At 44.9% G+C, this 27876-nt stretch overlaps 1 protein-coding gene across 13 annotated transcripts in view; it reads left to right on the forward strand.

The window, feature by feature from the left end:
• The window catches only part of RASAL2 (RAS protein activator like 2), a 175990-nt gene that overhangs the window by 51585 nt on the left and 96529 nt on the right, over window positions 1-27876 (forward strand). For 4 of the 13 annotated variants that reach the window (XM_068951771.1, XM_068951772.1, XM_068951773.1 and 1 more), the window contains exon 2: window positions 26972-27099. In XM_068951771.1, the coding sequence (XP_068807872.1) occupies window positions 26972-27099 (128 nt within the window). Of the gene's footprint in view, window positions 1-5395; window positions 6381-26971; window positions 27100-27876 lie in introns of those variants that run through there. The other 9 variants (XM_068951768.1, XM_068951770.1, XM_068951764.1 and 6 more) reach the window with 8 other exon arrangements.

The raw sequence follows: 27876 nt of genomic DNA on the forward strand, positions 1-27876 counted from the left end.
TCGTGAATTTATTTTATGCCTCTCTGTTCTGCTTGGTTGACTGTGTTGTAACAGCTTCTCGTGCAGATCACAGGAACAGCATGCAAAGACGAAGCCAGGAGACTTTCAATCTGAGACTTTTTATCAGCCGAGAGATTATAGAAAAAGCTCTGCCGCAGAGTTAGAGGGCAGAAATCTTGAGATTTGGTGCAGCTGACTTCAGAAGCGGGACCACACCGAATGCACACGCAAGTCAGCAGATAGCACTGCATCCTTCGCTGCAGTGAGAGGGAAAGGACTTGGCGACGCTGCGCAAGGACTGCGCAGCGTTTACAGCACGCCTTGGCACGGTAATGTCAGCTGGTGCAAACTGGGTGATAGCTGGCATTTAAATATGCTGGTATCACTGTTTAGCCTGTTCGTAGATGCGTGTCATTCTCGGCGCAGTGACAGTGAAAGTAACGCACCTCTTTGATTTATCTGGGACAGGTGAGCTTTTTGTGTAGACACAGATATGTGTATCTGGCTCCGAAGCTGCCAGATAGCGGCAGCTCTGCTCTCAGGAGCTCCAGTTTGGGCTCAGTCGCTTATCTGTGTTGCAGCCCTGTCAAACCCAAACCCCGCAAGCCTTGCAATCACTTGAATCCCAAATGCAGCAGTTTTAAAGTTACTGTTTCGTTTGTCCTCTGCGTAACTTCATGCCCTGTTATGAAGCTGTCAAATACATGTCAGGTGCACCGTGGGCACGCGGTCCGCGGAGAAGTGATATTCACCTGCAGGAAATGGTGCAGGGGGAAACAGATGCATCTCAGCGATAGGGGGTGGGAAGGGGACGTTAGGTCATTAATTACTTAGCCTTGCATAAACAAAACTTAATATTTTGAAAAGCCTCTAATTTTAAGGGAAGGAAAAATCTTTCCTCTTCTCTGCTGTTTAGTGGCGTGTCAAGTTGGGTCGATTGGAAGAGTCTTCTGCTTTGCATATCCATTACTCCTCTCTGCAGTTCCAGTGCGGCAAGCGTTGGGCTAGTTTTGAGGAAGAAAAGAGTTAAGGAGATCTAGACTGCAAAATCCAGGATCCTTGACTCACTGAATCACTTCTGGTTTTTTCTGAGGAAGGTGCAGGGTGCAGTTTGCCTTATGTGAGCAACTTGCTTGGAGTCTCAGCCAGGTGTCCTCGCACAAGTGTTGTTGTCCTACCTGCTCGGTTTGCAATTAGGGCCGGAGGACTTGCTTGAAAACCCACGTGCGTCAAATAAGGCTTCAGGGTTGATTATGGGGTTTGGGGTTTGAGATCTTGAAAAATGTTTGGGGAAAAAAAAAAAAGAGAAGCTAATAAGCTTGTGCTTGGTTTCAAACTATTTTAAAATGGAGTAATTCAGTCATGGAAGGTTTCAGTTCATCTTTTTCTCAATAATAACTATATGAAAGATGAACTAAAGTTTTATGCACTTAATTGAAGCACTAGACAGCTTTCAGAGAGAGTATAAAACATTAATTTTTATCATCAGAGGCTGGTTCTTCCTCCAGCTGCTTGGCAATAACTTTTTTTAAAAAAGAATTGACTAATAGTGTTTACTGAGCAGCTGATACTCTGAGGGATTGCTGAAATTTCATACAGCAGAGCTGGGTAGGTTGTTGGAGAGCCAAATGGTGGAGAGAGGACTTCCCGTGTCGGAGGCCTCTGGCAAAGAATTATCTTCTTGTGCTTGGGGAAAACGTCATGCTGCTTGTGTAAATTTTCTGTGAAATGTTGTTATAAAGTTAAGAAGGATTGTTTTCCCAATATAATCCTAAAGATGAAATACAGCTTTATTCCAGTATAGCAAATCTGCATTCTGTGCATAAATTACTTAAAAATCTGGAAGTAGGGAAGTATTGTGCTGTTAAACATGTCAAATCAGATGATTAAATGACTGGATTGTTAGGAAGAAAATAGTAATTTTCTGAAATAGCTAAATGTATGTTCTGGCACAATGAACTACAATACCCAAAAAAAAAAAAAAGTCTTCCAAGAGAATGTGCCTGCCAAGTGTCACATTTTTATGCAGAAGGTATTAAAAACAGGAGGCATAAGCGAAAGCGTTTCAGATTTTCTGAAGTTAATTGACAAGCTCCTCTCTTCCACTGAAATTATTGTATCTGCTGACAGTATAATAGGTGACTCTGTATGGTTAGAGCTCTAGCATAACCAATACATCAGTAGTCACGATTGCGAGTTAATTTGCTTGTGAGAGCAGATCGTGTAAATGCTTCCCAAGATGAGCTGCTGGTTGGAAACTACCTGAGTGTTTTCTCATGAGTAACTGGACTGCAGCTCAGGGAAGCACTCTGGTAAATGCCATGTTTTTGCGCATGTTGTACGCGCACAAGAATTGCTGAAGGCCAAGTTAAGCCAATTTTAACTTGGTGAGTTTGGATTAGTATAGATGAAGGCTTCATCTGGGCATAGTCTTTGCTAGTGATGATGTGCATAAGGAGGAAAGAGTCTAGCTTGACCCAGAGCTCAGGCTGACGTTTTTGAACTGGCAATTTAAAGGAATTGTCGTATTTGTAGACTAAGCAAACTTGTGTATCAGTGATTTTGTATGAATAAATATAGATGCCTTGCATGTCGTGTTCAGAATTGCTTTGAGGAAGACCCTCTACCCTCTGTGCAGAACAGTGAGATCTCAGCTAACTGCAAACAGCTGGATAATGATTTTCTTTGATCTAAAAATGCATTTATTTAAGCAATGGTAGTATCAAGTGAAAAGTAAAATCAAAAGTAGAGACCCTCTAACATTATTTAAACTTAAACTAAACTGTGACTTTGATATGGACTTGTTGTTGAGAGCCTTGTGAAGCACTTTTTTTTTTTTCCTTTGTGTCACTAGTTTTGTGTAGAACTGTTGTCCAAGCCCTGACCACATGAATAAAAGTATTTTTAAATAGAAGTTAATGCATAACTGTTTTTGCATCTTACTTCATTCTGTATCTTGATACACAGTTACTCTTGTTCTCTGTGTGCTGCCTTTTTGGAAATGGGTGGTCTGTAGAAGGCAGTGACTGATGTGACACACAAATGTGTTAGAAAGGAGATGAAGAAAAAGAAATAGGATGAGAGCAGTCCTGATGATCACCGCTGTTTTTAGGCAGGCTATTGGCCTCAGCATGAAGTTTCATTTTGCCCAAAGTACTGCTGTGCTAAATCCATGCTGTAGAGTAGAGTAAGGTTGCCGCAGCTAGGTGCGCCCTGTCTGAGATGAGCCGTTCCTCTTGACCCTACTGCCGCACTTGGTCCTCTGATACGGCACGTGCGTGCTTTCCAACCGTGGTCTGCGTCAGTGCTCAGCTTGGTAGTTACGTTTCAACAGCGGTTAGAAAACCTCCTAGACGTCTACTGGAGGCAAAGCCATGGGAGGCCTTCAGCTGCCGTGTGGTCTGCCTTTGCTTTCTGCCCTCTCCTGCCCTTCTGGACTCCCCCGAGAAGCTGTGGATGTGCAAGCAGAAACCTGTGCACAGCTCAAGTACAGTTTGCAGAGCTGACCAGAAACCTCCCTAGCATTTTCAGTTTTCTCTGATTATGGCTTGCGTCATTAGAGTGAACCACGCTATGCTCTGTCGTGTGTGTTTATACCTATTTCTGAAGTTCCATAAAGCTGATTTTACCAGACAGGCTAATTTAAAACACTTGTTTAAAGCAGTACTGCCACATTAGTAGAAAAAAGGCTCAACAAGGAAAATGCAGACCCCTTGCTGAAAGGGATAGGCGATTTAGTACCGGCAGGCAACAGTTAGGGTGAGACACTCGGTGCTTTATTTGCCTCAGTCTTCAGAAACAAGGTCTCCCAAGCCTCTGCGCTTAATGAACGGGGTCGAGAAGACGAGGAGCTACCAAAGGGGCTGAGGGGCAGGTTAGGGAGTATTTGGAAGACCTTGACCCATACAAGATCCCAGGAGTTACTGCAGCTCCTGGGATCAAGTATTTTCTGGTCTGCCTGGACAAGACGCAGCTAACGTTTTTCCTAGTGATTTCAGTATCTCATTTTCTCAGTGGGAGCAGTTGTACCTCTGCACCTATTCACTGCCCTCGTGGCCTCCTGAGAGGTCGTTACGCTGGGTGGCGATTGCAGCAGAGTTTTTCGTTTAGGTATGTGCTGTCAGTTAAGACTCATGCTCGGAGCAGTGCGACTTCCTACAAAGCACTTAAGTCAACATCGGTATTTGTGATCCAGAATTTACACTGAGGGGTCTGAGGTGTTCTTACTCCTGAGTTTGGTTGCTCCAACCTGTTGAACACAGCAGCCTTAGATAGCTGCTCATGTTGCTTATAACTGGAGAAGGTAACTTGCTCCTGAACAGAGAAGTCATTTCTCCACCCGACGGAAGTCTTCAGGCCCATCCGTTCGTGTTCTAGGGAGCGCTGACACCCCTTTTCCCAGTATGCACAAAAGCAAGGAAGTTTTGCATCTGCAACTGTCAGGAATGTACGTTGGCTGATGAACGAGATCCAGCTTAAAGGCGAGATCCCATGGTGGGTCAGTTAAGCTTTATTGTTCTGCCAGACCAATTATCATTTTATTTAACCAGAGAAACGGTTTTCATTGTCACTTTCATGATAATTGCCAAGGGCCTGTCAGCATTTCCATTATAAACCCCCTATTTTCAGGGATTTAAGTAGACTTTTAAAAGTGTTTCTGGTCTAAACTTGGCAAGCATGATCCGGGTTCACCAGCAGATATTTTCTTTATGAGATTTTAAAATAGTCAGCTCTTTTCTTAAATTGTAGAGAAAGCAAGTGTTTTTTTTCCTCTTGGTTAAACAGATAGGACTATTTTTTCCATCCCACTTATCCGAACTGGATTTGTATAAATAAAATGCTATTCTCTTCTTTAAAGAAAAAAAAAAAAGGCATGCTGTCATGTTCTGTTTGCTGTAAGATCTTGCCTCAAAACTTTCCTGTTCTTTGCTTTGGTCTATGATTGATGAAATCCCACCCACCCTCTCTATCCTCTTTCTCCTCCCCTTTAGTTTTATTTCCCTTCAGTGTATTTATGCTCTCACTACGTTAAATTGCAGCATTTCTTCTCCTTGCTCCGTTCCTGCCCTTTGCCTTGCTCGAGGAGGTTTCCAGCGCTCGATTCTGATGAATCTGGGTATTTTACCTCTCTCTAAAAGGAAACGGAGGTGTTCTTGAGCGATACGAGATACCTGTGGTAAATATAAACTCTAGGAATCGTCTTTATGCGTGTTACTCAAAGCTGTTTATTTGATGCACTTTTATCAACTAACTCAAGAACATAATGTGCATGACTCTCAATTGAGTATTACAATTTTTTAATGCTTTTCTCTGGCTTTGCTGTGTCTCTAGAGTGAAGCACTTTCAAGAGTGAAGTACTTTCATGTTCTTTTTTTTTTTTTTTTTTTTAAACCAGCTCGCCCTTGTCGAATGAGAGGGTGCAGTGCGATTGGTGCAGAGCACCACTGTGGGTTTTCATGGCTGGGCTCTTTTAGTCACTTCCTGAAACTCTGGTGCAGAAATGTGACAATGCAGGAAGCGGCAACAGGCTTAGCAAAGCCGAACGTGTCGCTAGAAATCGGCTTGCTGTAGGTGAGGGCTCATCCTTGTTGCTCAGATGTAGGAATACACCGTTTTGGAGCTGATGCTGAAGTGCTTCAGGAAGGACCTCCGCTGGCTTTCGGTCTCAACAGTGAAGAAAATGACTCAAGCCTTAAAATGGTCAGTGACCTTAAAGTATGAACTACAGCTACGTGACTCGTAAGCTACAAGGAATATAAGTTAAGAGCTGGAAATCAAGGGTTGGAAAATGAGTGCTTTTAAAAAGCACTATAGCCCCTCTCCCAGGGTCTTTAGAAGGTCGTTGTCCGAACAAGATGCTGGCACCGCTACCTTGAAGGACTATCATTGGTACCACCAAATGAAAAGCAGGAAGATGAGTAAACAAGCAGCTTCTGACCCTGAGAAACCCCTCAGGGCGTACAGGTGGCAGACGCATCCCCGGCTTCCTTGGAGGACCAGCAAAAAGGAGCACTCTGGCAGCCTTAAAGGGGAACGTAAGGAGCCGAGGCCCGTCACAAGTTCTGCACACCTGGATGCTCCTAGCATGGATGACAGCCGCGAGGACCAAGCGGAGGCACCCTTCCAGGCAAGGACTAGATCGCTTCGGGTGCCCTTCAACCGATCTCTGTCTGAACCCGTGCCGCACTCGGGGAACAGAAACGCGAAGCCACTTCTGCAGCCAGGGCATTCGGTGGATTGCGAGCAGCAGGGTTATTTCATCCGTGGCATTTTCTCGACTCTCTCAAGCGGCTTTTCAAAGATAATGAATCGAAAAGGGGAGCCCAGCAGTGAGCTGGTAAATGACTGGAAGATGGACGATGAGATTGATTTGAGTACAGGTAACGAACTCGGGTTTGTTTTGTTCTGTTTGTGCAGCAGGTGAGTATAGTCGGACCCGCTTAAAACTGCTTTTTGAACTTGGTGCTTATTGGCCAGAGATTTATGATACTCTGGTGTTCTCCCTTAATCAGAAAACAAAAAATCGACTGAAAAAAGGCATTTTCCAATAGGGAAGTGGTATGATATTTCAGCCTGTGCGCTAGAGATTTGGAGGTCTCTTTAAAACAAATGCCTTTTGGTGGATGGAAGCGGTAGCATTTCGCTCTGAAATGAACCGTCTGTGGTGGATGCAGTGCTGCGAGCCTCCGAGGATTTGCAGCGCGCTGATTGATGTGTCAGACCAGCTACGGTAAACGGAGCGCTAGGGCGAGAGAGAGAAATAAAGCTGTCTTTTAAACAGCGTTCAAGGCAGTGGAACTGATCTAGTTCCTCATACCAGATTCCTGGTTTTATAATTCATCAGCTAAACTGATGGCTGCTCTCTAGTAGATGCCGAGGACAGCGATGTTGCAAAGGTTTAGCCAGCTGGGACTGAGGTCAGCGAGATGCCAGTCTGAGATTTCATTTAAATCTGTCCTGCTGAGAACATCGCTCGTAAAGCCCCGAAAGGGAGAAGCTTGCCTTCTGCTCTCTTGGTCTTTGTCATCTAACTTTCTAGTGCACTGGCCAGTCTGAGCCCAAATAAGCGATGAGGCTTTGGAAACAAAGTTACAATTTGTAATAAAAACAAAAATAAACCGTCCTGCTTCCTTAAAACCTCAGCACTTTCCAGAGTCCTCTGGTTTGTCACATTAGAACCCTGATAACATCTGGATCCAGTTGAGACTGCTGGGCAAGCCGTCAGGATTCAGGAAAAACTCCTATTATTAGTAGATTTATACTCTGTCTACGTGGGCAGTCGCTCTCAGTCCCAGTGGAACGTCTCTTCGAATTATATTTACTACTGGAAGCCGTCACGTTGCTTTAAAATGAAAGCAAGTGACCGAGAAGAAATAGTAATAAGGAGGACTATATCACTTGGCTTCCTAGGATTTGTTCAAAGCTAGTTGTGTGCAGTGGTGGATATTTGTTCCTCCAAGACCTTGCTGGATTGGAATTTGGGCTGGTGATGCTTGTTAAATTGCATGAAATACATAGAAATAAAGGAAGAGGTAGGGCTGGCGTTTTTCCTTTCGAGAAGGCTTCTTGTTAAATGAGGCTCCCCGCCGCCTCCTTTTTTGGGATTTCTTGTTGGTCTTTGACTTCCCAAAGGTTTGTCTTCCGTTGTTCAAGCAGACAGCAGCTTAAGTTGAAGAAAACTAGTTCACTGCTTTGTGGGATGTACAGTCATGAGACAGCTAATTGCCTGTCACTGGCTCTATTCTTCCTTAAAGAAGGACTGCTTTTGCCAGAATTAGTTGGTGCTGCGGGGTAAACGCTCCTGACGCACGCACACTACTGTGGACGGAGACCCCATAAAACAGTAGCAAAACCTGGGGGCGTGCGGGCTGAGATCTGCAGCAGGCAAAAAGGGAGAAATAAATTCAGCTATAGTCTGTTCTGTTCTTCAGCCACAATCTGAACTCTGCGAAGTGATCGGGTCTTCTGTATTCCTTTCAAGTACCGTACAGGTTTAGTTGAGTGCGGGTCCGCCTACAGTCACTGATGGCTTTGATACTCGGGCAGGCAGACAGTATCTTCTCCTGCCCACAGTCTGGTCTCCTTTTCAAGAAGGAATCCAAGAATTTCTTGTCGCTGTGACCCCAAATTGAGGATAACCCTTTCTGTAACATTAAATGCAGTTTGAGGCGTGCGTTGTTGGAGTTTGATGCGTGGAGACATGCTTTTTTGGGGGTCTCTTTTCTGCCCAAAGAGCCAAGCCTTTTACTCGCACCAGCTCACTTCTTTTAAAAATATTTCCACTGTGCCCTGGAATAGTTGCAAAGATTAGCAACTTTTTTCAAAACTATCTTCCCTCTGAAGCACGCCTGTCCTATTGTGGTCTGTCCCACCTCCGCGCCAGAACGGCCAAGGCTGCTTCACCTAGGTGGGTTCGCTTAGCAATCGGCGGTGTTTGCTGCTATCTTTATAAGCCTCGGGAAAGCATAAGCTGTCCTCATCTTCAAGAAATGTTTTCTTTCCAAAAGAGAGTAGGCTGTTTTGTTGGCAGCTTCAACAGGGAAGCGGGATTGAAAAAAAAAAAAAAAAAAAGTAAAAAAAATAAAAAAAAATCTGGCTAAATATTTTCCAGTTGGCCTCACAGTCTAGGAAGCATGTTCAGACACTGCTTCATCGCTTCTTGGCTGTAGAAGTCGCTCCTGGATCCAGTCAGTCGTCATCCTCGGTGACGAAGGCGATGCCGAACCTCCCGGTGCAGCCGTCGCCCCCCGTTGCACCTCGAGGAGCAGCAGTGGAGAGGCCCCGGCAGCTCTCCGCCGCGGCCGGCGGCGCGGCTTTGCGGAGGGCGAGAGCGAGCGGAGCGGGCAGCTGCTAGGAGTAGTCGGCGCCGCTCCGCAGGCGCGGGGCTCGAAGCCCTGTTCGGCTGCGAAGGAGGCGCTTTTGGCGCTGGGTTAAGCTCTTTTTAGACCCAGGCGTTTTAAGCTAGCTATTAAATCGGCACATGCAAAGCCTCGAGTTAAAAGGACTTAGACTCGGTGTTAATTAGCCCAAATTTTCAATTATAGCTTAAGAAATCTCAGCACCCTTTAACGTGCAGTCAGTGCTGCAGCTTGAGGAAGGAGAAGTATCGTTCCAATAAACGTTTTAATTGTAAACGTAGCTGTCGAACCGCATCGTGGCTTCGGTAGAAGCAAGATAAGGAAGGAGACTCGCGGACACCTTAAAGCCTTGGATCCAGGGGTTGTGGGTGAAGTCTTTCAATTTCTGCCTGTTCCCAGTGACATCTTAAAACTGTTAAGAATGAATTAGGAGAAAGTTCCCAGAAAACATTAATTTTTCCTGTTCCTGCTTGTCTGGATCTCGGGACAGGGCAAGTTTTAATTGTAGATTGATGGCAAAATAATTCTGCAGTAGAAGCAGTCACCTTGCTCTCCTGTGAGTAGCTCTCCTTTGGTTTGGGGGAGGGAGAGAGTAAACACTGATTTATTTTCTTTAGAGTGTGTTTTGGCTACTGCAGTCAGTGTCTTGTTACGATTTTTAGAACGGTATTTCCTGCAGAATTATTTCCTCCTCTTTCTTCCCCTGGATAGATAAGGATCTGTTTCTTTTATCTTTTAAATTTTGACTTCACACTCGAATTCATTTATAAGTTTTCTCTGGTGCATGGACTGCAAGAGTATATTTTATATATCCTTACTTTTCCAGTATTGGATTGCAGTGTGGCTCAGCGGTAGGAAATATTGTATTATACATGATATTGAAAATTACCCAGGGATGAGGTGCCCCAGAGAGCATTACTGACTTTTGACAGCTTTAAGCCCTTCTTAACCCCACCTCCAAGTATTTCCTTTTGTTGTCGACTTAGTGTTGGTCATCGGGAGCGTTAACATTTAGAGTGAGCTGGAACCTGTAATCCCAGGCTAATGCTTTTCAGCTGAACGTTTATGATCCAAACAAAATAATTAACAACAGTATCTGAGGCTAATAAAAGTGCACTGAAGTGGCGTGATAATGAGTGATGTCTCTAAGGCAGGTAGTTCTGCTCCTTTCAGGATTGACTCTGTGGGTTTTTTTTCCCTCCCCCCCCAGCCCCCCCCCCCCCCCATTTTGTCCGAATCCCAGCATTAACATCCGCTGGGATGAATGAGGACATTGATACTTGTCAGAGCTATTTTCTGACCCATGAAATCATGGCAAGGGAATGTTACACAGCCTTGCGTTCCAGGTTGCTTTTTGTTGGTGGTGGTGTCGTCTGTGTCGGCAGGACTGCGGGCTGTTCTGCTTTACGCCTCTTGTGCAGAGGAGTCGGACAGCCGGTGCTTGCGGTGGTGTTATCTGCCGTTACCTTGATCGTGAGGAATTATTGCATGGGAAATCTCTAAGGAGAGAGGACATCTCTGCACCCTAGAGACGCCTGGAGGAGGAATTATTCTGAACTCTTATTAAAAATAGACCTAAGCCCCAGCTGTCTCGGTGGACGGAAAGGGGAACTTCACCCAGTGGTTCAGCTGTCCTGGAAGACTCTGGCAACATCTCAATTTCTTCAGCAATAGAAATGGGAACCTTAACGCTTGTAAACTTGGACGTTTGCCACCTGCAACGAGAGGGCAAGTCTTGCCCTGGCAGAATTTTCTTAAGGCCAAGTTCCCTGTTTGGCATTTCCACAAATGCGGCCCCTAACGGGACTTGGCTGCAGATGAAAATTGCCTGCCTGCTTACATAAGGAGCACTTCCTAAGCACGTTGACCCTTTTTCTTAAAATAACAAACCCAAAGGAAAGTATTTGTTTTTAGGTCTTTTTAGATTTTTTCCAAATAATGAATGGTGTGCGTCTGTAACGCTAACAGTATGGGCTTTGGGACTCGCGGTGACGGTATTTTAGAAGTAAACAAACGTGCACAAGATTATCTCTGTGCCTTACTTATACCGTTGCTCTACTATAGCATCACTCGAACACTTGCTTTACCTAAATTAACTTGTTTTGTTGTGTAGCCTTACGCTTTCTGTGATATTTTCTCTGTGGTAGTTATTCAAAAGACCCTTTAAAACTCCTCTGGCATGCATAAAACTCTTGACATGTTAGCATTGAAACCAACTGTCCACGGCATGGTTTTGCTCTTACTTTGAGAGAAGCTGAAGCCAGACATCTGGTCTTCTGCGGCTGAGAGAAAGCTTCATGTGACGTTAAAAAAAACAAAAAACAAAAACAAAAAAACCCCAACCTTATACGGAGACGTTAGGGTAAGTAAAAGTGAAAAAATTTACAGACATAGCTAGTTTTCTCCCATATTGAAGTATTCCCGAGTTGAATCTGAACATCTTCAGAGGTTAAGGTCATTGCTTTTTGTGATGATGCTGATGATATGGTCAGATTTCTAGCTGCATGCCACTTTTTCTTGGCTGAATTCTCGTAAGACTGCAGTTCTCTTCTAATTGGAACCATAAGTGTGCAGTCCATTTTCTAAGACTAAAAATATGCCCTTTCAATGTCATCACTTTTAAGAGTGATTCTGCTCAAACAGCCAGTGGCACAGATGCTTTGGGACGCAATTTGAAGAATTGCTACTGAAAGCCCTGCCAGGCTTCTCAATGTTTGCGTGTCTCCGTCTACCTTATCCCTCCTCTTAGTCCTGATGGCACTTGCACGCGAGGAACGAGCTTTGGCAGAGACGCCGCTCGTGGTAGCGTCACTGAACGGTTTGTACGCGAAGGGAAGAAAATAGAGATATAGATTTGAATAACTCTCAGTTACTGGACTGCAGTTGCCTCCTCTCAAAACAACGTTCTTTCACGTTACTGCTCAAGTATGTTGACTGCGTCCTGTAAAAATAGCCTGTCTTAAGAACCAGTTCCTGTGCTCTATTAAGCAGTGAGGATTGGTGTCCTTTATAGATGAAGATACGAGCGTTTTTGGGCTTCTGTTGCTAGGTGTGTGATGCTTAGCCCAGGACAGGCGTCTCGCTGCAGTGGTGTGGGGGCAGGTTTCCTGTCGGCTCTGTTGTAGCCTGATAAAATGAGTGCGATTTAAGCCAGCAATGTCTTAAACTGCTAGTCCTTTCCTTTACTTGAGCTTCTTATCGGTCGGAGGTAGTGCTCAATGATCCTGAGATTCAACTTTCTTATCAAAAATGTGATCTCGTCTCGAAAAGGGCAGGGAGAGGAACGAAGAATTGCTGCGAGGCTGCTGCGAAGGAACGAAATGGGTCATCTGACCGTGGGTTTTCGCGGTTTCTGACCGTGACCTCCACCCCGATGTCTGTGTGTTGCAGTCACGCAAAGATTTGACTCTTAGTTACCATCTCCCAGTGTCAGAGGTGACCTGAGCCAGTAAAAACCTTTGAATCCAAAGGCCTTGGAGGAAGCACGTGGCACCTAGGCAGGCGTTGAGTACTCTGCTGGGCTGGGTTAGGGTGGCAGCTGAAGCCCTTGTTGCTTTGCAGTGCTGGGCATTAAGAGGGTTATAATTATGTTAGTGTATGCGACTGCCGCAGCCACTATTTTAACCACGCGATAGGTACAACCAAGGTAGCTTTTAACTGGTTTATTGGCAGGAGCAGGGAGCTCAGTGCAGGTTGCAACACAGCCCGCCTCAGGAGCTAGTTATAGGGACAAGCTGTTAGCTCCTGCTTGGATATACTTTAATATTTGCAAAAGGAAGAAACTTCTTTCCAGGATGTTTTTTCTCCCTTTTTGATTGTGGAGCTTCCGCTAAGCTTTCCGTGAATGCCACAGATCTATAACCAGAAGTGCAGGCCATTAAAGGTAATTGTAAAGCCCCATTGGACTTGCCTACGGGAAATTATTTGAGCAGAGCAGGAGTTTTGAGTCCTTTTCACAAAAGATGTGAATGGTTCTCATATAGTAATTGAGAAATTTGTGTTTGCCCATCAGCCAAGAGAATTTTACCGTGCGTATGTAGCGCTTTGAATTTGGTGTATGCCAACTTGACAAAACCTTAACTGCCTTGTACGGTATGTGCACGCAAACCTCTGACAGCTTGGTATTGTTCCTGTGGGAACTATAACGTCTAGCTCCGGACTGGTATGTCTCTGAAAGACCAGTTCCTCTGCTGAGGCAGAAGGGGACGAAGTTTGCAGGTGGGAAACAAGCACTTCTGCGCAGTACGAGGTGCAGGAGGTGCACTAGCCGCATTTGATTTAAATGGTTGTGCTTGATGAGGAATGTGGATGAGGAGGCACTTATTTTAACAGCGGAAGTCCAGGCACACAAGCTGTATATATACTTCAACATACTTAAGCAGGTCTAGCCTGAGGCATGGAGGGAAGGGGGGAAGTGATAGTATAAAGCCTCATCAAACTTGGGTCGCCCTCTTCCCCAACAACGCTAGGTTGGATTGAAAACAGATATAACAATCTCAGTTCTGAATAACTTCCGCCTGGCTATATGGTTTACAAGAGAAATGTTTTCAGGCTGATGATAGGGTTTGCCTACACCTGTAAGGTCCCCTTTGTCTTTGGATACCCAACGGCCTTCACTTTGTTTGCTCAAAGATGAGCAAAGATGAAACTGAATGTTGCTTTTCAATGGTCAGTGTAAAGCAATGTAAAAAAATGTAGATCACTGTTAAAAAAAAAAATATATATATATATATAATATGTATGTTTATGTTTATACATATATATATAAATATGTATATATATTTAGCAAGGTTTGCTCAATTAATAGCTCCTAAAGCTACAGCTTGACTCTCTTGATGTGCAGAGAGCTCACAAAGAGACAATCATAGCCCAGGGACAGCAACGTGGTCACTGATGGGTAAAATAAAACTCACGTCTCTTTGCGTTTTAATAGACTTTAATCACGTGAGAGTTTAGGAAAGAAAAAAAATATATTTTTTTTTTCCTCCTTGTCATCCTCATATCTGATTGCTTCAGGGCTAGCAATGCTGGCCCTGGGAAACAAGGTATCGTTTTCGGTTCTCATGCTGTTGTTAAAGGGGTTTTACAAAGCGACGGGATCTGCGTTATCACCCTTAGTCACTGAGACCAGAACAAATAGTAGCAGTCTGTAGATGTGGCGGGGAAGGCAGAGCTTAAAGTTTTTTGGCAAACTAAGTCGTAAGGAGGAAATGAGCAAGATGCCATGCATGGCTTTTATCACCAGAGACTTACAAAAATAATCTTGACATCCGTCGGGGCTGGAGGTAGGCTACCGTCCAGCTGAATGATGTGGAAGCAGCATGGTCTGTCCCTAACCAACCAAAGCTCGTTCTCAAGAGAGCTGCTCCTTGACTTTTCGCTCTTGGGCGCCGCTTCTCATCTGCTTCGTTTCTGCCGCCTGTGACGAACTCTTCGTCCTTTTTTTGCGCTTCGCGTTGCTAGCGGTGACTTTGCTAGGTCTGCCTGCTTCCCCCCTTCCTCCTCCTCCTCCTCCTCTGCGGTGCTGCAGCCTCGTTCAGACTTCTTGTTTCGTCTGAAACTCAATTCCCCCGTGCAGCGCTCTGGAGTGAAATTCATCCCTCGGTGCCCGGAGATGTGTTTTGCTCAGGAACGCCGTTGCACGAAGACAGCTGAGCGGGGTGTTCTGAGCTAGCGGTGACCTTAAAAGAAGGGCGGGGAGACTTTAAAAGGCCAAGGCATTTTATAACAGGGGCAGAAAATAGAGAAAAGCTCAATTTTTTGCCCCCTGTTTTCTTTTGTTATGTCACTAAGTGGATGTTTTTGTCTGTTTATACTCTGATTTCGTGTGTGTTTTGAAATCTCATTGTACTCAGCGGTGGAAAATTGGCTGCTTAAGTAAAAGCATGTTAAGGACAGCTATCTACAGTAGCTGGAAGGAAATCCTTCTCAAATGTATTGTCCAAGTTGGTTCTACTTAATGGTCTCTTGGGTACATGAACTTTCCTTACCTTCTCCACCCATCTTCTAGCAGCATACAGGATTCTCAGTATTTCAGTTTAAAAAAAAAAAAAAAAAGAAAAAGAAAGAAAAAAAAAAACCTATGATGCTGCCTCTGTAAATTGTTTCCCAATAGGAGTGAGATGAATTTCAGTAATAACTCAGAAGAGCATTTCTGTGGGTTGATTATTCCAGCTGGAAAAAACAGAACAGCAAAGTAAAACAAACCTCTCCAAATAGGATGAAAATGATTATATTCAGTAATGATTCTCCTTTGCCCCCCTCCCTGTCCGGCTGGATTTACTGTTATGAAAAGTAGTTGCACAGCAGGGCTGCTAATGAGACGTTATCAGGACTGCTTCAGCAAGGTTGTGACCTATAAATTTCAGTTTAATCTTGCTGTAGTAAAGCCGTTTTCTCTGAACCAGCTATTAATCCATATGGGTTCGTTTGTTCTTCTTCCAGAATTGGAGATGAGCGCCTGTGGTTTTACTTTTCTGATCAAGTTGGGGGGGGGGGGGAGCGGGGGCCTTCGTGATGTCAGTTTATAAAACATATAGCAGGGAAAACATTTGGGACCGAGGGCATGTCTGTGCTTAGGGGATTTGTGGCATTAACACTGAACATCAGATAAATCAGCAGTAAAGTGAATGACAAAAGCTTTAGTCCTCGCATGCTTTATGTTTTGCAGGCTTCGGGGAGCCTAGCAGGAGTCCGGAGGAAAAACTCAAAAGCTGACGCGGGCTCTACGATTAAGGGCTTTTGGGTGAGGATGGGAGCTTGCCTTTGTTCATTGCCGTCTAGGCTACCTGGGAGAGAAGGGAGCATATTAAATAGGGGGAAAAAATCACTGAATTTAGGAATTCCTGACATACTGTACTGTAGCTACAGATCTCTTTAATTAGCTTGACTGTCATCAAAGGATACATTAGTCATGCTTATTTGTGTTTGCCAAAAGCGTAGGAAACCTGCTTCACCTGTTTTGGTGGTACCTCAGAAGCCTGGATCTCAGCATCGCTGAGATGTCCAGACCACGCTGGCCTACAGGAATGTATTTCCTCTGACACAGTGTTATCTCAGCAATTGCAACTTCGCTGCTGTGGCTCTCTTATTTCTTTCCGTGTTGCCTCTTTCTTTCACAGCTACTTGCCTTCAGCATCATATAATGTGGACAAGGGGGAGGGGGGGACAAAATTGAGCTTTAGTTTGCAAACGTGTAGGTCGTGTGGCAATAATTAGAGCAAAGCACTCTGAGTCAGGAGGCTCCTGAGCTTTAATCTCCACCAACAACTCGGTGTTCAGCATTCACCAAATTGGTTGTGATCTCCTTCTGCTTAACCAAAGGGGATTTGTCTCCGAAAGTCAGCTTTCCCTCCCTAAAAACAGATACAATAAATATCTAGCTTAATTTACAAGGGGAAACTACCCTCATATAACCTTTAACTGAAGGTTAAAAGCTGGAACTGAAAAAAAGCGATTTTACAGATCATTACCTCTCTGTACTGGATTAAATGTGGGATTCAGATTTTTTGCAGTAAGACTTCTTTGCATAAATTTAACTACAGCACAGATTCCCCTTTGCATTCATGTAAGGTTCATTTCTCCAAAGCTTCTTGTGGTGCTGTTAGAACCTTCTGAGCCATCTTTAAAGGATGAAGAAGTCCAGTCTCCTGTATGTTGAGCTCTGCACTACTACAATGCATGAAGACTCTGCAGACATGGGGAGAAAAGTGGCCTGAGGGGCATTCTTGTGCATCTCTATGGGCTTTTGTGTGCGAGTAGATCAGACCAACTCGCTGGTGTATAATAGTGGGTTCCAGGTTTTCCAAAAACATTTTAAAGATGCCCGAAAGGGGTGGAGAGGGTCTTGTCAAATAGTGTGGGAAATTACTGGAGGGTTTCTTTCATATTATATTTGAATCCCTTGAGATAGTCCCTTACTAAGTCAGATGTTTATTATCAGTGGTTAAAATAAGAAAGCTAAGTTTAGCCTATATGCCTGAATGACCTGGATAAAAATGCAAATTATTGCATTAGATTTTAATGTCCTGCGAGCGACCTCCCTTCTGTATGAGAGAAATACACTGTTCTGTCTATGTAACATCAACAGTGGTCCGAACTCCTATATTCTCCTTTCTAAAAAGTCAGTTGAGCCAAAAGAAATTAAAAAAAAAAAAAAAAAAAAACAGAAGAACCCCCTGGGCAATCACATGTATACTCAGACTTCAAGAGACATTTAGGTAGCAGAATCTGGGAGGTTGAAAACAGCTAAAAGAGTATATGGCAGTGACAGGCTGTGCAGTGGTACCCAGCGTTTAAAGTTCCTCGGTGGCGGAGCATCCCATTGAGCTTTGTGATGTTGTTGTTGTTGTTGTTTCTTTGCTCTTCTCCCACCGTGAAATCTGCAGCCATACGCAGGGAGTTGGTTCCCAAACCATGGGCACTGCATGTTTTGTTAGAGGTAGGTTTATAAGGGGAGGGGAATTCAGCAATCCCGGTACTGGATTGAGAAGGCAGTTTGTGGGTTGAGATCGTTCAAAACGGTGACAACAAATGCTTCGGTTTTCTTGAAGGCAAGCCAAAGATGAAAGCTTCTAAAAGACGTAGTCTGCATAGTATAATTCAAATTGCATGTGAAAGCCTTCAAAACAGTGTATGCGTTTTTGAGTTGTTCATCTTGAACTTGTTGTGGTCTCTGCCTGTCACCCTGCGTGTTGCTGTGGCTAGTTCTTGCCTTGACAGAAATGCTCCTCTGCCTTTGCTCTTCCAATACCTCCTTCCCTTTACGCATGGCACAAGGGTCTCACTCACCAGTCTGTGACAGATGAATGTCAGTATGCAAGATCTCTTTTTGCCTCAGGTTTCCAAGGGCAATGTGACCTAAAAAAGAAGTGCTCCCCTCCACGTTTAAGCTGGATAGACAAGTACACTGGTTTTCATCCTGAGATACTTGAGCTTAGTCTCTGAAAAGTGACTAAAAAAAAAAGTAAATTCAGTCATTTTATACCAAAGTCTAGGAAACATGAAACTTCTAATGAGCCCCTGCATCGAAGAAGCCAGGCTGCAAAAGAACGATTTCAAACTCGGTGTACTGGAGGGTTGTTCTCCAAAAACAACAACAACAACAACAAAAAAACCCCACCACCGCCCATATCCAAAATATGCCACAGCTTGGGGAAAGCACAAAAGAGGTAGGTAGGGTAAGAGCAAACCTGTGATATTTTGTTTCTAGGATAGATCAAGAGGTTGCTGAATCTTTGTAGCCAGAATCACATTATGGAATGAATTATTTCACTATGAAAATTGAAGACTATGGTCTATTGCTAAGTTGGGGGCAAACTCAAGGTGAGAAAATCTATCGTATTAAACAATGTTTTTGTTTACAGTGTAAAAATGGTCTGTAACTGGACAAACTGATGGCTCCAAAAAGAGTCATACCAAACTGATGGTTCAAAATGAGTTGTCTGTTAAGCTGGTTGAAGCTTTGTTAGCAACAGTGGGGAATAAAGCAGTCTGTGGGGTGCAGGATGTTTGCTAATAGTGTTTTTGCCAAGCTCCGTGCACTGGCCGTGGTACGTGTGTCGTATTTGACCACAAGAACACTAGTATCTTATGTACCCCAAAAAAGGTGCAGGAACTGAGCAGAATTTCCTTTCAAATTGTTTTTTCATAGCTGCCTTGGGCCAAAGTACGTTTTAAGTTCAGGATGCTTTTCTTCCAGTCGTCTTCCTGCGCTGCTGTTTTGCTGGCTGCAGAGAATAAAGAACGAAGAGGGAAGGGACTGGTCGGGATCATTGCTGCTGAAGAGGCTGGGATGGAGATTGGTAGGGTGAGCGTAAGCATTGTAGAGAAAATGGGGAGAAGGGAAGAGTACAGAGCTGGGCGAAAAAAGGATCATGCATAAATTAAAAAATAAAAGTTGCAGGTTTTCTCCTGAGAATAATTAACGTTTCTCTTATTCTCCATTTTCCACTTCCTAAATCTCTGACGAAAGCCTCCGCTTGCTTTAGGGAGAAGTGTCACTTGAGACTCTTCTCAGAAGCTGGCAGCTATGTAATAAGGGCATGTAATCTTTTATAATCCTTTCTACAGGTTTATAATATCCATTTCTGGTTTGAGATTCCAAAGTGTATTGAGGGCCAAGTGGGAATTCAACTGCGAGAGAAAAATGTACTTAATATTCAGGAGCAAAGATGAGTGGTCTGGGGCAGAGAATGACAACTGAATAAGAGAGAAGGAAAACCTGCTTAGTATTGTACGAAGGGTCATAGGGATGGCTTTGAGTAAGTGTAATTTCAGACTGTTGTTTGAGATCCTGGGTATCTAGGGAAACAGATTGTTTTTCACACAGATCGCAGCTTTTGTTCTGGTGATGTCATGAGATTTACCAAGCCGTACAAGGAGCCGCTTGTTTGCAGGCACGCACAGGAGGCTGGGCTGAACATGAAGCACACCTGCATGTTTTGTACGGTTTGTACGGTTCCCATGTTTTTTTTTTTTTCCTGGGTCCACTTGTTGAACTGGGAAGAGCGCAAAAGAGGATCGCGCGATGTGCGGTTTCTGGCATTGGTCCGTTCGAGAAGGTACTGACTTCTCCCCGCGTTCACGTGTGACTCTCATGCTGTCTCTCGCGGACCTGAGAAAGGGAGCAGAGGGGAGAGAGGGGCAGTCGAGGGAAGCGAGGATCAGTTACCCTTTTTAAGTTCAGCAATCGGCTGTGCAGCGGGTAAGAAGCTTATAGGAGCTCAGCAGTGTTCAAGCTAATTGGCAGCTTTAAACTGCTATTAAGGGCTTCCACACCTTTTGCTCAAAGAAGGCGCACAGTGAGCTGGTGGGTCTTCCTGCGTCCCAACCTGAATCACCTTGTCAGACTGCTGAGTTGTCTCAAACTGGTTTTAACCCTGTGCTTAATTTTGTTCTTGCTACCAGCTCCTTAGTGTTCATTTTCAAAACTTTTAAGAAAGCTCAAAACTGTTGGCACGCTCAACATCTGCTAGCTAAGCTACTCGTAAGACTTTAAGACTTGTGGTTTCTTTCGTTGGAACGACTCCATGGTTTTGCTTTTTGCAAAGAAAACGTCAGTGAAACTGCTCGCACGGATACGTCATTGCTGCCCGACTGGTGCTTCTGCAGAGCATGCAGGTATCAGGCAAGCGCTGAACGCTCCTAGCAGACGTTAAGGGCTGAGGGTGGAAAACACGTTAGCACAGATCTTGGGAAGGTTTAGTTTTAAGTTGCGTGCATTATGGGGAAATGAGAGCGGAAATCTTGGCTGTCCTCTAACGTGCAGTCAGCTGTGTTGTGAGAACTACCAAGCTTTCGATAGGCAAACGGGTGACGTGCCAAGTGTAGGACAGACGTACTGACTCAGGCCCAGGTTCAGCTGGCAGAGCCATGGAGGGCTCAGTCGAGCGAGCGAGCCTGCTGTGCCACCTCTTCTGGACAAACGAGTTGTGCTTCTTCCAGGCAAGGAAGAAGGGGTAGGAGTAGTGTCCACAACAGAGTCGCGAGGCAGCAGGACCTCATCCTTTTGGGAGATGCCAGGCTCGTTAAGCGGTAGCATTCTGTATTTTGTCTCCTGCTGGTTGCAAAGGATAATGGAAAACCAAATTTTAAACTGTATCTGGTCACTACCACTCAATAAAACAGTAGTAAAATGTTAATAGGTTAACACTGCAAGTCCAGCCACCACTAGAAAAATTGAAGAGCTTGTAAAGAATTGGTGTCACGGTGCCAACTGAGTTGGAATCTGAAGAAGTCGTGCCACTAGTCATAGATTCTGGCAGCTTCAAAAATAGCATTTTAACCTATTTTAAACCTTTTATAACTTTATTCTGTGCTAAATGGATTTTCCAGGTAGTGTTTTGGCTGTAAGCAGTTGGTGTGAAAGCTTTTGAGATCCCTGAAATCTGATAGTCTGACTAATCTTTCTCTACCTCCTACGCTTGATATCAAGTTTCCATTCAAGAACTCGGTTATCACTGCATGCAGCTGCTGGAGGAGAGCGACTGGATTCAGCAGAATCGAGGGCTAGTGGTGGCATATGTTTTGAAGTTTTGAGTGTGGGTATTAAATATAACAAAAAGAATTCACGCTAGATACTTCTGTGATAATGTCCTCCATAAATGGCATGCCTCGCATCCCGAAGGTCTGCTCATGCTTTCCACACTTGATATAACACCTGTTTCACCACTGAGATCTTTCATATACCACAAAAATTTGGGTACCTCTTAATTGAAACGATGCCATGCCACGCAGTGGTTTCGATTGAGAAGTGAGCAACACTGTATCTCATAGAGACTCCAGGAAGTATCCTAGATAACCTGCAGCTATTGGATTTGAAATAAAATACTGGGATTCACAGTTTTATTTCTATAATGTGTCTTGGTCATTTCTCTAGATCTGCTGTGATTCAAACCAAATTAATCAACCTTAAGACCATCGTGTTTTCTCTGACTTCATAGCGTGTGAGTCTCTGAGTTACCACACACAGTATGTGCTAAATTTTCCTTATCATGTTATATCGGTAGTCCTGTAGCACTGTAGGTTTTGCGTTGGGACGTTGTGGTTGCTGTCTGTGCAAACTTGAAAGATGCTTTTCCCCTCCTTTTCCCAAAGTGGGTTTGTTCATCATCGTAGGTTTTCTTTGAACAGTCGTTTCTGGTAGTGCCCTTCTGCAGTCCTGCTTGGGCAGGAGCGTGGCCACAACCAGCTGCTTATAGGTAGGAGTTGGTGTTTGAGCAATCAGAAGTGTAAACAAAAGCCATATATACTAGCTTGAGAGGAAGCGGAGGCTTTCTTTGCTCTGCTTTTCCAAGCAGCCCCTCTGCAAACTACCTCTGCTGTCTTCTGCTCTGGGTAAGTGTTGAGGGGTTGGTCTTTCCTCTTTTAGCTGAGCGGCGATTGTCCGGGTGCCGGTGGCCGTGCTCCAGGCTGAGGCGCTCTCCTTCTGTGTGACGCTTCCTACGCTGGTTCCCTGCAGATCTTCATCTGAGCGTTGTATAGTTGTCTGAAATAACTGCATATGCACACCGCTGTATTTCTGTGTATAACTGTGTTATCGCTGTTTATTTTCACTTACATTAGTGATTTCTTTTACAGAAGTCCTACATTATTGGAAGAGGTGGGTTTAAGGGAACGAGGCATGTTGAGATGCAGTGTATTTCCCCTTCTGCCATCTCTTTCCCTTGAATCATTAGCCTCATCAGCTTTTAGAGCAGGTTTATGTTCAGCGAAGGCTTTCTAATTGCCCCTTGTCTTTTGTGGGACTTCACATCAGTAGCAAGGCTTGATGTTTCAGCTGTTGTTCAAAGGCTGCATGAAGGTTCAGACTGACATTTATTCAAAGTGAACTGCAGGCTCATGCATATTAGTATAGGTTAGCGTACTGACAAGCTCTCAGCCGGCAGCGTTTACCCAAAGCTCAGAGTCTTGTCACCGTGGCAAATACGTAAACTAGCATGAAAACGTGGACACTGAGCAAGTAGATCTGTTGTCAAAAGGTGTTAGAGCTACTGCTAATTTTCCTCGTCGGGATAAAAAAATCCTCCCTGTGTACAAACTTGTCCGTTAAGGGAGTTATGCAGCTGCTTGGTAGCTCTTTGTTAGAAATACTAGAAACAGGATATTGACCCTAATTAAGTTGATGAAAATGGTGGCAGTCCTTCAGTAAGCCCTTGATTTCACCGCAGGAAGAGTGCAGTTCAAAACAGGAGCTTTGACACATGTCAGAGTTGCTTTTGTCATCCCTGGGACAGAGGTTCGTTTTCATGTTTTTCTTGGTTGTAGGTGGAGATGCTGTTTAAGCAAAGAAGTGCAAGGCATGAATTTACCTTTAATGCAATATTGTTGGCCTAGTTTCTGCTAATTCTGTACCTTCCACGGGTTCTGAAGAGGAGAGGAGATGCCCTTTCTCTGGCTGGAAAAGAGTAGTTTGGGGCTAAATGATGCTGTCATCTCTTGGAAATAATGTTAGGATTCTACGGACTGCTTTTGGAAAATATTTCTGACTTCTGAATGCATTTGGAAATTGTTGTAATAATTGGTGCATACTTGCAATGGAAGATGCAGAGATTTTCCCATTTTGTATCACCAGTGCTGTTCCCTAGACACTACTAAACTGCCATCATCAGTTTCCACAAAGCATCTGATCCCTTTCCGAGGAGATCAACTTGGCACCGGCTTCTTTTTTCTTTTTTTATTATTTCCTCTCCCTATACCAATCAACACTTCTTTTATTATGCTGTCATGGTATAACCATTGTTCATACTTTTTTTTTTTTTTTTTAAATAAGCTCTCTAGTTAAAGAATAATGAGGTACAAGTTGTCATGTGGCTGAGAGAAAGGGAGCTTTGTGGATATTTATAATGTGCTTAATGGCATTTCAGAGCCTTGAGGAAAAACAATGGCGTTTCAGATCTTCAGCTATGTCCAATGTGACAGGCGGCAGCGATGCTCTTCTCAGTGCAGCAGGGGAGGATGTTCAGGGAAGGGGATTTTTTCCAAGCTGTTACTTAACTGATATTAGCATTTGAAGGCACATAAGGCATGACCTTTAATCCTGTGTGTAGACTGGCTGAGCTGCTTTCTTGAATGCCTCATTGTAAGGATGCAGAAGGGAAAGGGTTGCACCAGACCAGGGAAAGAAATCGCCTGTCACCAGTGCTTGCCCGTTTAGGTGTGCGCCTGCCTGAGCCCATCCCATGCATAACGTCTGCACCCTCGGGTCTCTCAGATGCACCTCCCTAATCTCTTCTCCTATTCTATCCAAAATTAAGAATTTATCTTCCTCAGCAAGCTACCTTCCAAAGCACAGGTATGAGCTGATGTATGAGCTGATGGCTGATGGTGGCACCAAAGTGAGAAATGACTTAGCCCTGACTTTCAGTCTTTCCCTGAAGTGCAAATGGTCTTAGTGGCACGTGGACTTCTTGCTGTTGGTCTCTGCAGTAGTTCAAACAGTGGTGGTAAAATAGTTTGATGGGGCCTTAATGGTAGAGTTGAATGGGTTTTATTACATTCGCATGAATACTTGGGGTCAAGGACGTAAAATGAAAACTGAAGGAGAAGAGCGCAGGAAAACAGAATCAGATTTGTTAAGCAACCAGTCGCAGACATGACACTCTGTAAAGTCCTGAAGATTTTGGATCTTCTATCTAAACTAGCAAAATCTCCAGAATAAGTTTTGAAATTACAACTGTTGAAAAAGGCTCTGAAGAAGTCAACTGCTTTGGAAGGCCAGCTGGGAAATAACTTAACAGAGAGGTTGCTAGGTACAGAAGCACCAATGCTATTCAAGGTAAAGAATTTTACGGGGAAGATCTTTGTTGTATTGTGGTTGTAGTTTGTGTTCAGCTTCCATCTTTGGTTTGGGAGACGGGCTTTCGGTCAGTCTGGGGAGAGGGCTGAGGTGCCGTGTCTGATACCTCGCAAAACCAGCCTGCAGCCGCTCCCCGCTCAGACAGCGCTTGGTCATCCTGCCGAGGGGACGGGGCTGTGCCTCGACATGCGTTCGAAATTTGTGCAAGGTATTACTGCCGCGACGTTCCCCCTTGTGATTGGCAGCTGCAGAGACGGCGAGACGGCACGGTACGTTGCCAGCAGGCTGTGGAAAGCTGCCGTGGCGCAGCCAACCCGCTTGGCAGCGCAGCCGGGGCTGGCCCGCAGCGCCCGATGACTCAGTCGAGTCCCGGAGCTGTTCTTGCCGGGGAAGAAGTCGTTCTGTTCTTTAATTCCTTTGTGCAACCCCGAGATCGATTGGATGGTGTACTGCCAAGGCCTGCAGTTAGCAGAAATTATAAGGTGAAGGTCTTCCGGGCTTGGGCGAGTCGTGGCTCTCGAGTCTACGCTGAAGCTAATAGTTCAGAAGGACTTTCCTTTGTCATAAGAAAGGCGGCCGCGGGTTCCCGAGCTTGGTTATCACCCGTCTCTCTGCCAGCCCACCCACGTGAGCAGGATGAGGCGTGCTTTCCTCCCTTTTTCCCCTCCGTGATTTATTGCAGGGTTTCGTACCCAGGAGGCGAGCTCTCCAAGGCTCTGTTCTTTGTGCTTCTGTTACGCACTCACCCTAAAAATCTGCGTCTTCATCTTTCTCGCTCGCCTTCCTTTCCGACAGCCAATTGCTCGTGACTTCATCGTGTTTAAGCATGAGTAGGGCTTGTGCGCTGCAGTTTGGGAAACCAAGGTCTAAGCAGAAGCAACAGTGTTTTTGCTTTGCGGCTGTTTAGTGGTTTGGTGCGAGGTGTATGCCGTGAAAAATGTGACTTGAATTTGTGCCAAAGGCATACCTGAAGAGTTAACGTCTGTAACGTGGGCCAGTAGGTGGGTGACTCAAAACTGAGAGTCTGTTGTGCAGGGCAGTTTGCACAACTGCTCTTTTCACCCCCTTGATTGGGGTCACTTCCCTTAATTATTCATCTTAAGCAGAGTTTTGGGCAACTTTGAGAAATGCAGTTTCTATTGTGCTTCGGCGTCGCTTGTCGCTATTGGAGACCGCGCGTTTGTTGGGAGAGGGCTGGTTTTGAATCTCGGATCGTTTTCCGAATTATCCCAACGGAGGTTAAGGAAACAAAGGTGCGTTTCGTTGTTACCCATTTCGTTGTTTTTTTTTTTTTTTTCCTTTTTTCCTCCCTTCGCCCTTGTTTAAAAGCAGCAGGTTACGCACGTTTCAAGTATTTTTCTGAATGATCGCAAAACCCGTAATGCAACATGAGGTTTCAGGAGTTGCTGAAACCCCGGCGTTCAGGTTAATTCTCTAGGTTTCGAAGGTCGCGTTTTCCTTTCAGTGTTTGAGGAAGTTGTCATGTGCGTAGGGAAGGAACACGCAGCGGCGTTTCTGTTGCTTTGGGAGGATTTGGAAGACGCAAGGTCTGCAAGCAGCGAAGTTAGTCGAAGGGGTTACTTAGCCTGTAGCGCTTGCGCTGTGGTTTATGCTCCTGTCCTGCAAACTGGGGAGATGTTGCATGTTTGAGGATTCACTGGCCTCTGGTGGTGAAGCTATGTAGTACTTAAAAGCTTCTGCATTTCGCTCCATGGTTTCGGTGTGGGTAGTAAAAGGAAGCCAACATTTAAAAAAAAAAAAAAAAAAAACCACTTTGAGGAGGGTTTTCAACACTCGTTTTGCCCTAGGGACCCTTAAAAGTTTAAGCCCCTGATAGCAGCCTCGCTTAGCAATAGTTCACGGGCTTCGGGAGCGTACAGAGCGTAGGCTGCAAACAACTGGTTGCGATCTGCGCCAGTAAAGTTGCACGAAGCTAGAGTGCAAGATTAAAAACTAAGCTCAATGTTACAAAAGAAACCAGAACTTCAACCCGAAAATTTAGAAAGAGACGACTTGAAGCCGTTTTCTAAATTTGTATGAATGATGCTTACCCGGTGGCTCTGTTTGCATACATCTTTTCCTATTCATACAGCACTTCCGTTACAGTAAAGAAATGTTTGTAAGTTGACCGCACGCCCAGAGGTCCCAGGGCTGCCGTCTTGGCGCCGGCTCTGGTTGCAGCACTGCCAGGGAACCTCGCTGCTCAACGCCTTTCTCTGCGTCCAGCCTGGGCCGCTTGTGAGCGAGGCCCGCCTGTCCTTGTCGACGCGTCCGTGCTTCCCTTTTCCCTACCAAAAAAACCCTAGTAAGCCATTCTCGATTAAATGCCCTTCCGTTTTACACCTACCTTCCCTCCCTTCCTCCAGCCTGCCTGCCTTCTTCCCTCTCTTCCTATGTCTCTCTGTCCTTAGTCTCAAATAATCTAGGTCGTTAGCCTTTAGGGCACGTGCAGGGCCCTATCTATTTAACCGTGCTTTTGAGAAGGGAATTGAGGGAAGATGGAGTTTGTCAAAAACGAGAATATGGTCAAAAGCAGAGAGTAAGAGCCCTCATGCAAAGGCATTTATAGTCACCTCGGGCATTGCCGTTTTTTAAAATCGTGCTGTAAGTAAATAAGTATTCACAGTGTCACTCCTGTCGCGTTCCCCACGGCCGCCTCCCGGGACTGGCGCGCTGGGTTTTAGTATGCTGAACCAGGCGCTATTTAAGTACCGGTTGCAGTTTTGCTTTGCAGCTAACAGCAGCGGCACAAAAGCGAGGAGGGTGGTTAATGAAGCATTCGAGTGATTCTGGGATGGTGTTTTTTTGTTCGCAGACGTGAAAGGACCACCTACGCACCGCCTGTCCTGCGGCCAGTCGCCCTACACCGAAACGACGACATGGGAGAGGAAGTACTGCATCCTGACAGACAGCCAGCTGGTGCTGCTCAACAGGGAGAAAGAGGTGAGACAAGCTCACGTTGGCTGCTCAGGGTTTACCTTTGGCCTTTATGGGCAGAATGGGAAGGCAACTTTTTCCCCCCTCTTTTGCTCATGAGTTTAGTGAATTGTGTGGAAGGGAGCCAGCCTATTCTGCGCGCTCGGTTGCAATCCAGCTAGCTCAGATGCCAGTTGCGTAGACAAGGTGAGGGCCAACTCGGTGTATCCAGGCTCCCTAGCGGGATTTTATAGCTTGCACTTAAGTCTGTGCTGCTGCATCTTTCTACACTATTGCTGCTTTAATGCTAGTTAAAGCCACTACAGCTATGTAAACCTATGCTACAGTCGGACCGCCTCGCCTCAGCGCAGCACAACGCTTAGTAAACGTAGGGGAATAGGATTTTGCTATGTCCGTACTGGAGCGCTGAGAGGAGAAGATGTGTGCAACCTTCACGCTGTACAGTCGTCCTTGCTGCAGTCCGAAGGTAAATTGTTTGAGACGTGGGTTTGCCCTCTCTCTCTTGCTAAACATAGCAAACAAAATTGGGTGCTGCTTGGCATGAAGAATGCAAAGCTATTGCAACCTTCTTTGCTTTAACTATAAAATTATTGTGCGTGTATGGTGTGTAGTACTTGGTGCTGTGTCGTGGTCTGAAGGTAACATCAACGTGATTGCAGAATAGGCATGTTTCAGCTGATTGGAGCACTAGGAGCAAACAAACGCCGATAAGTCCCTTCTCCTAGCCTACGCTGCAGTGTAGTTTTTCTGGTGATATTTGATGTCTACGGTCACAGATGCGTG

This window comes from Struthio camelus, chromosome 8, assembly GCF_040807025.1.
Source record: "Struthio camelus isolate bStrCam1 chromosome 8, bStrCam1.hap1, whole genome shotgun sequence".
Classification (NCBI taxonomy): Eukaryota; Metazoa; Chordata; class Aves; order Struthioniformes; family Struthionidae; genus Struthio; species Struthio camelus.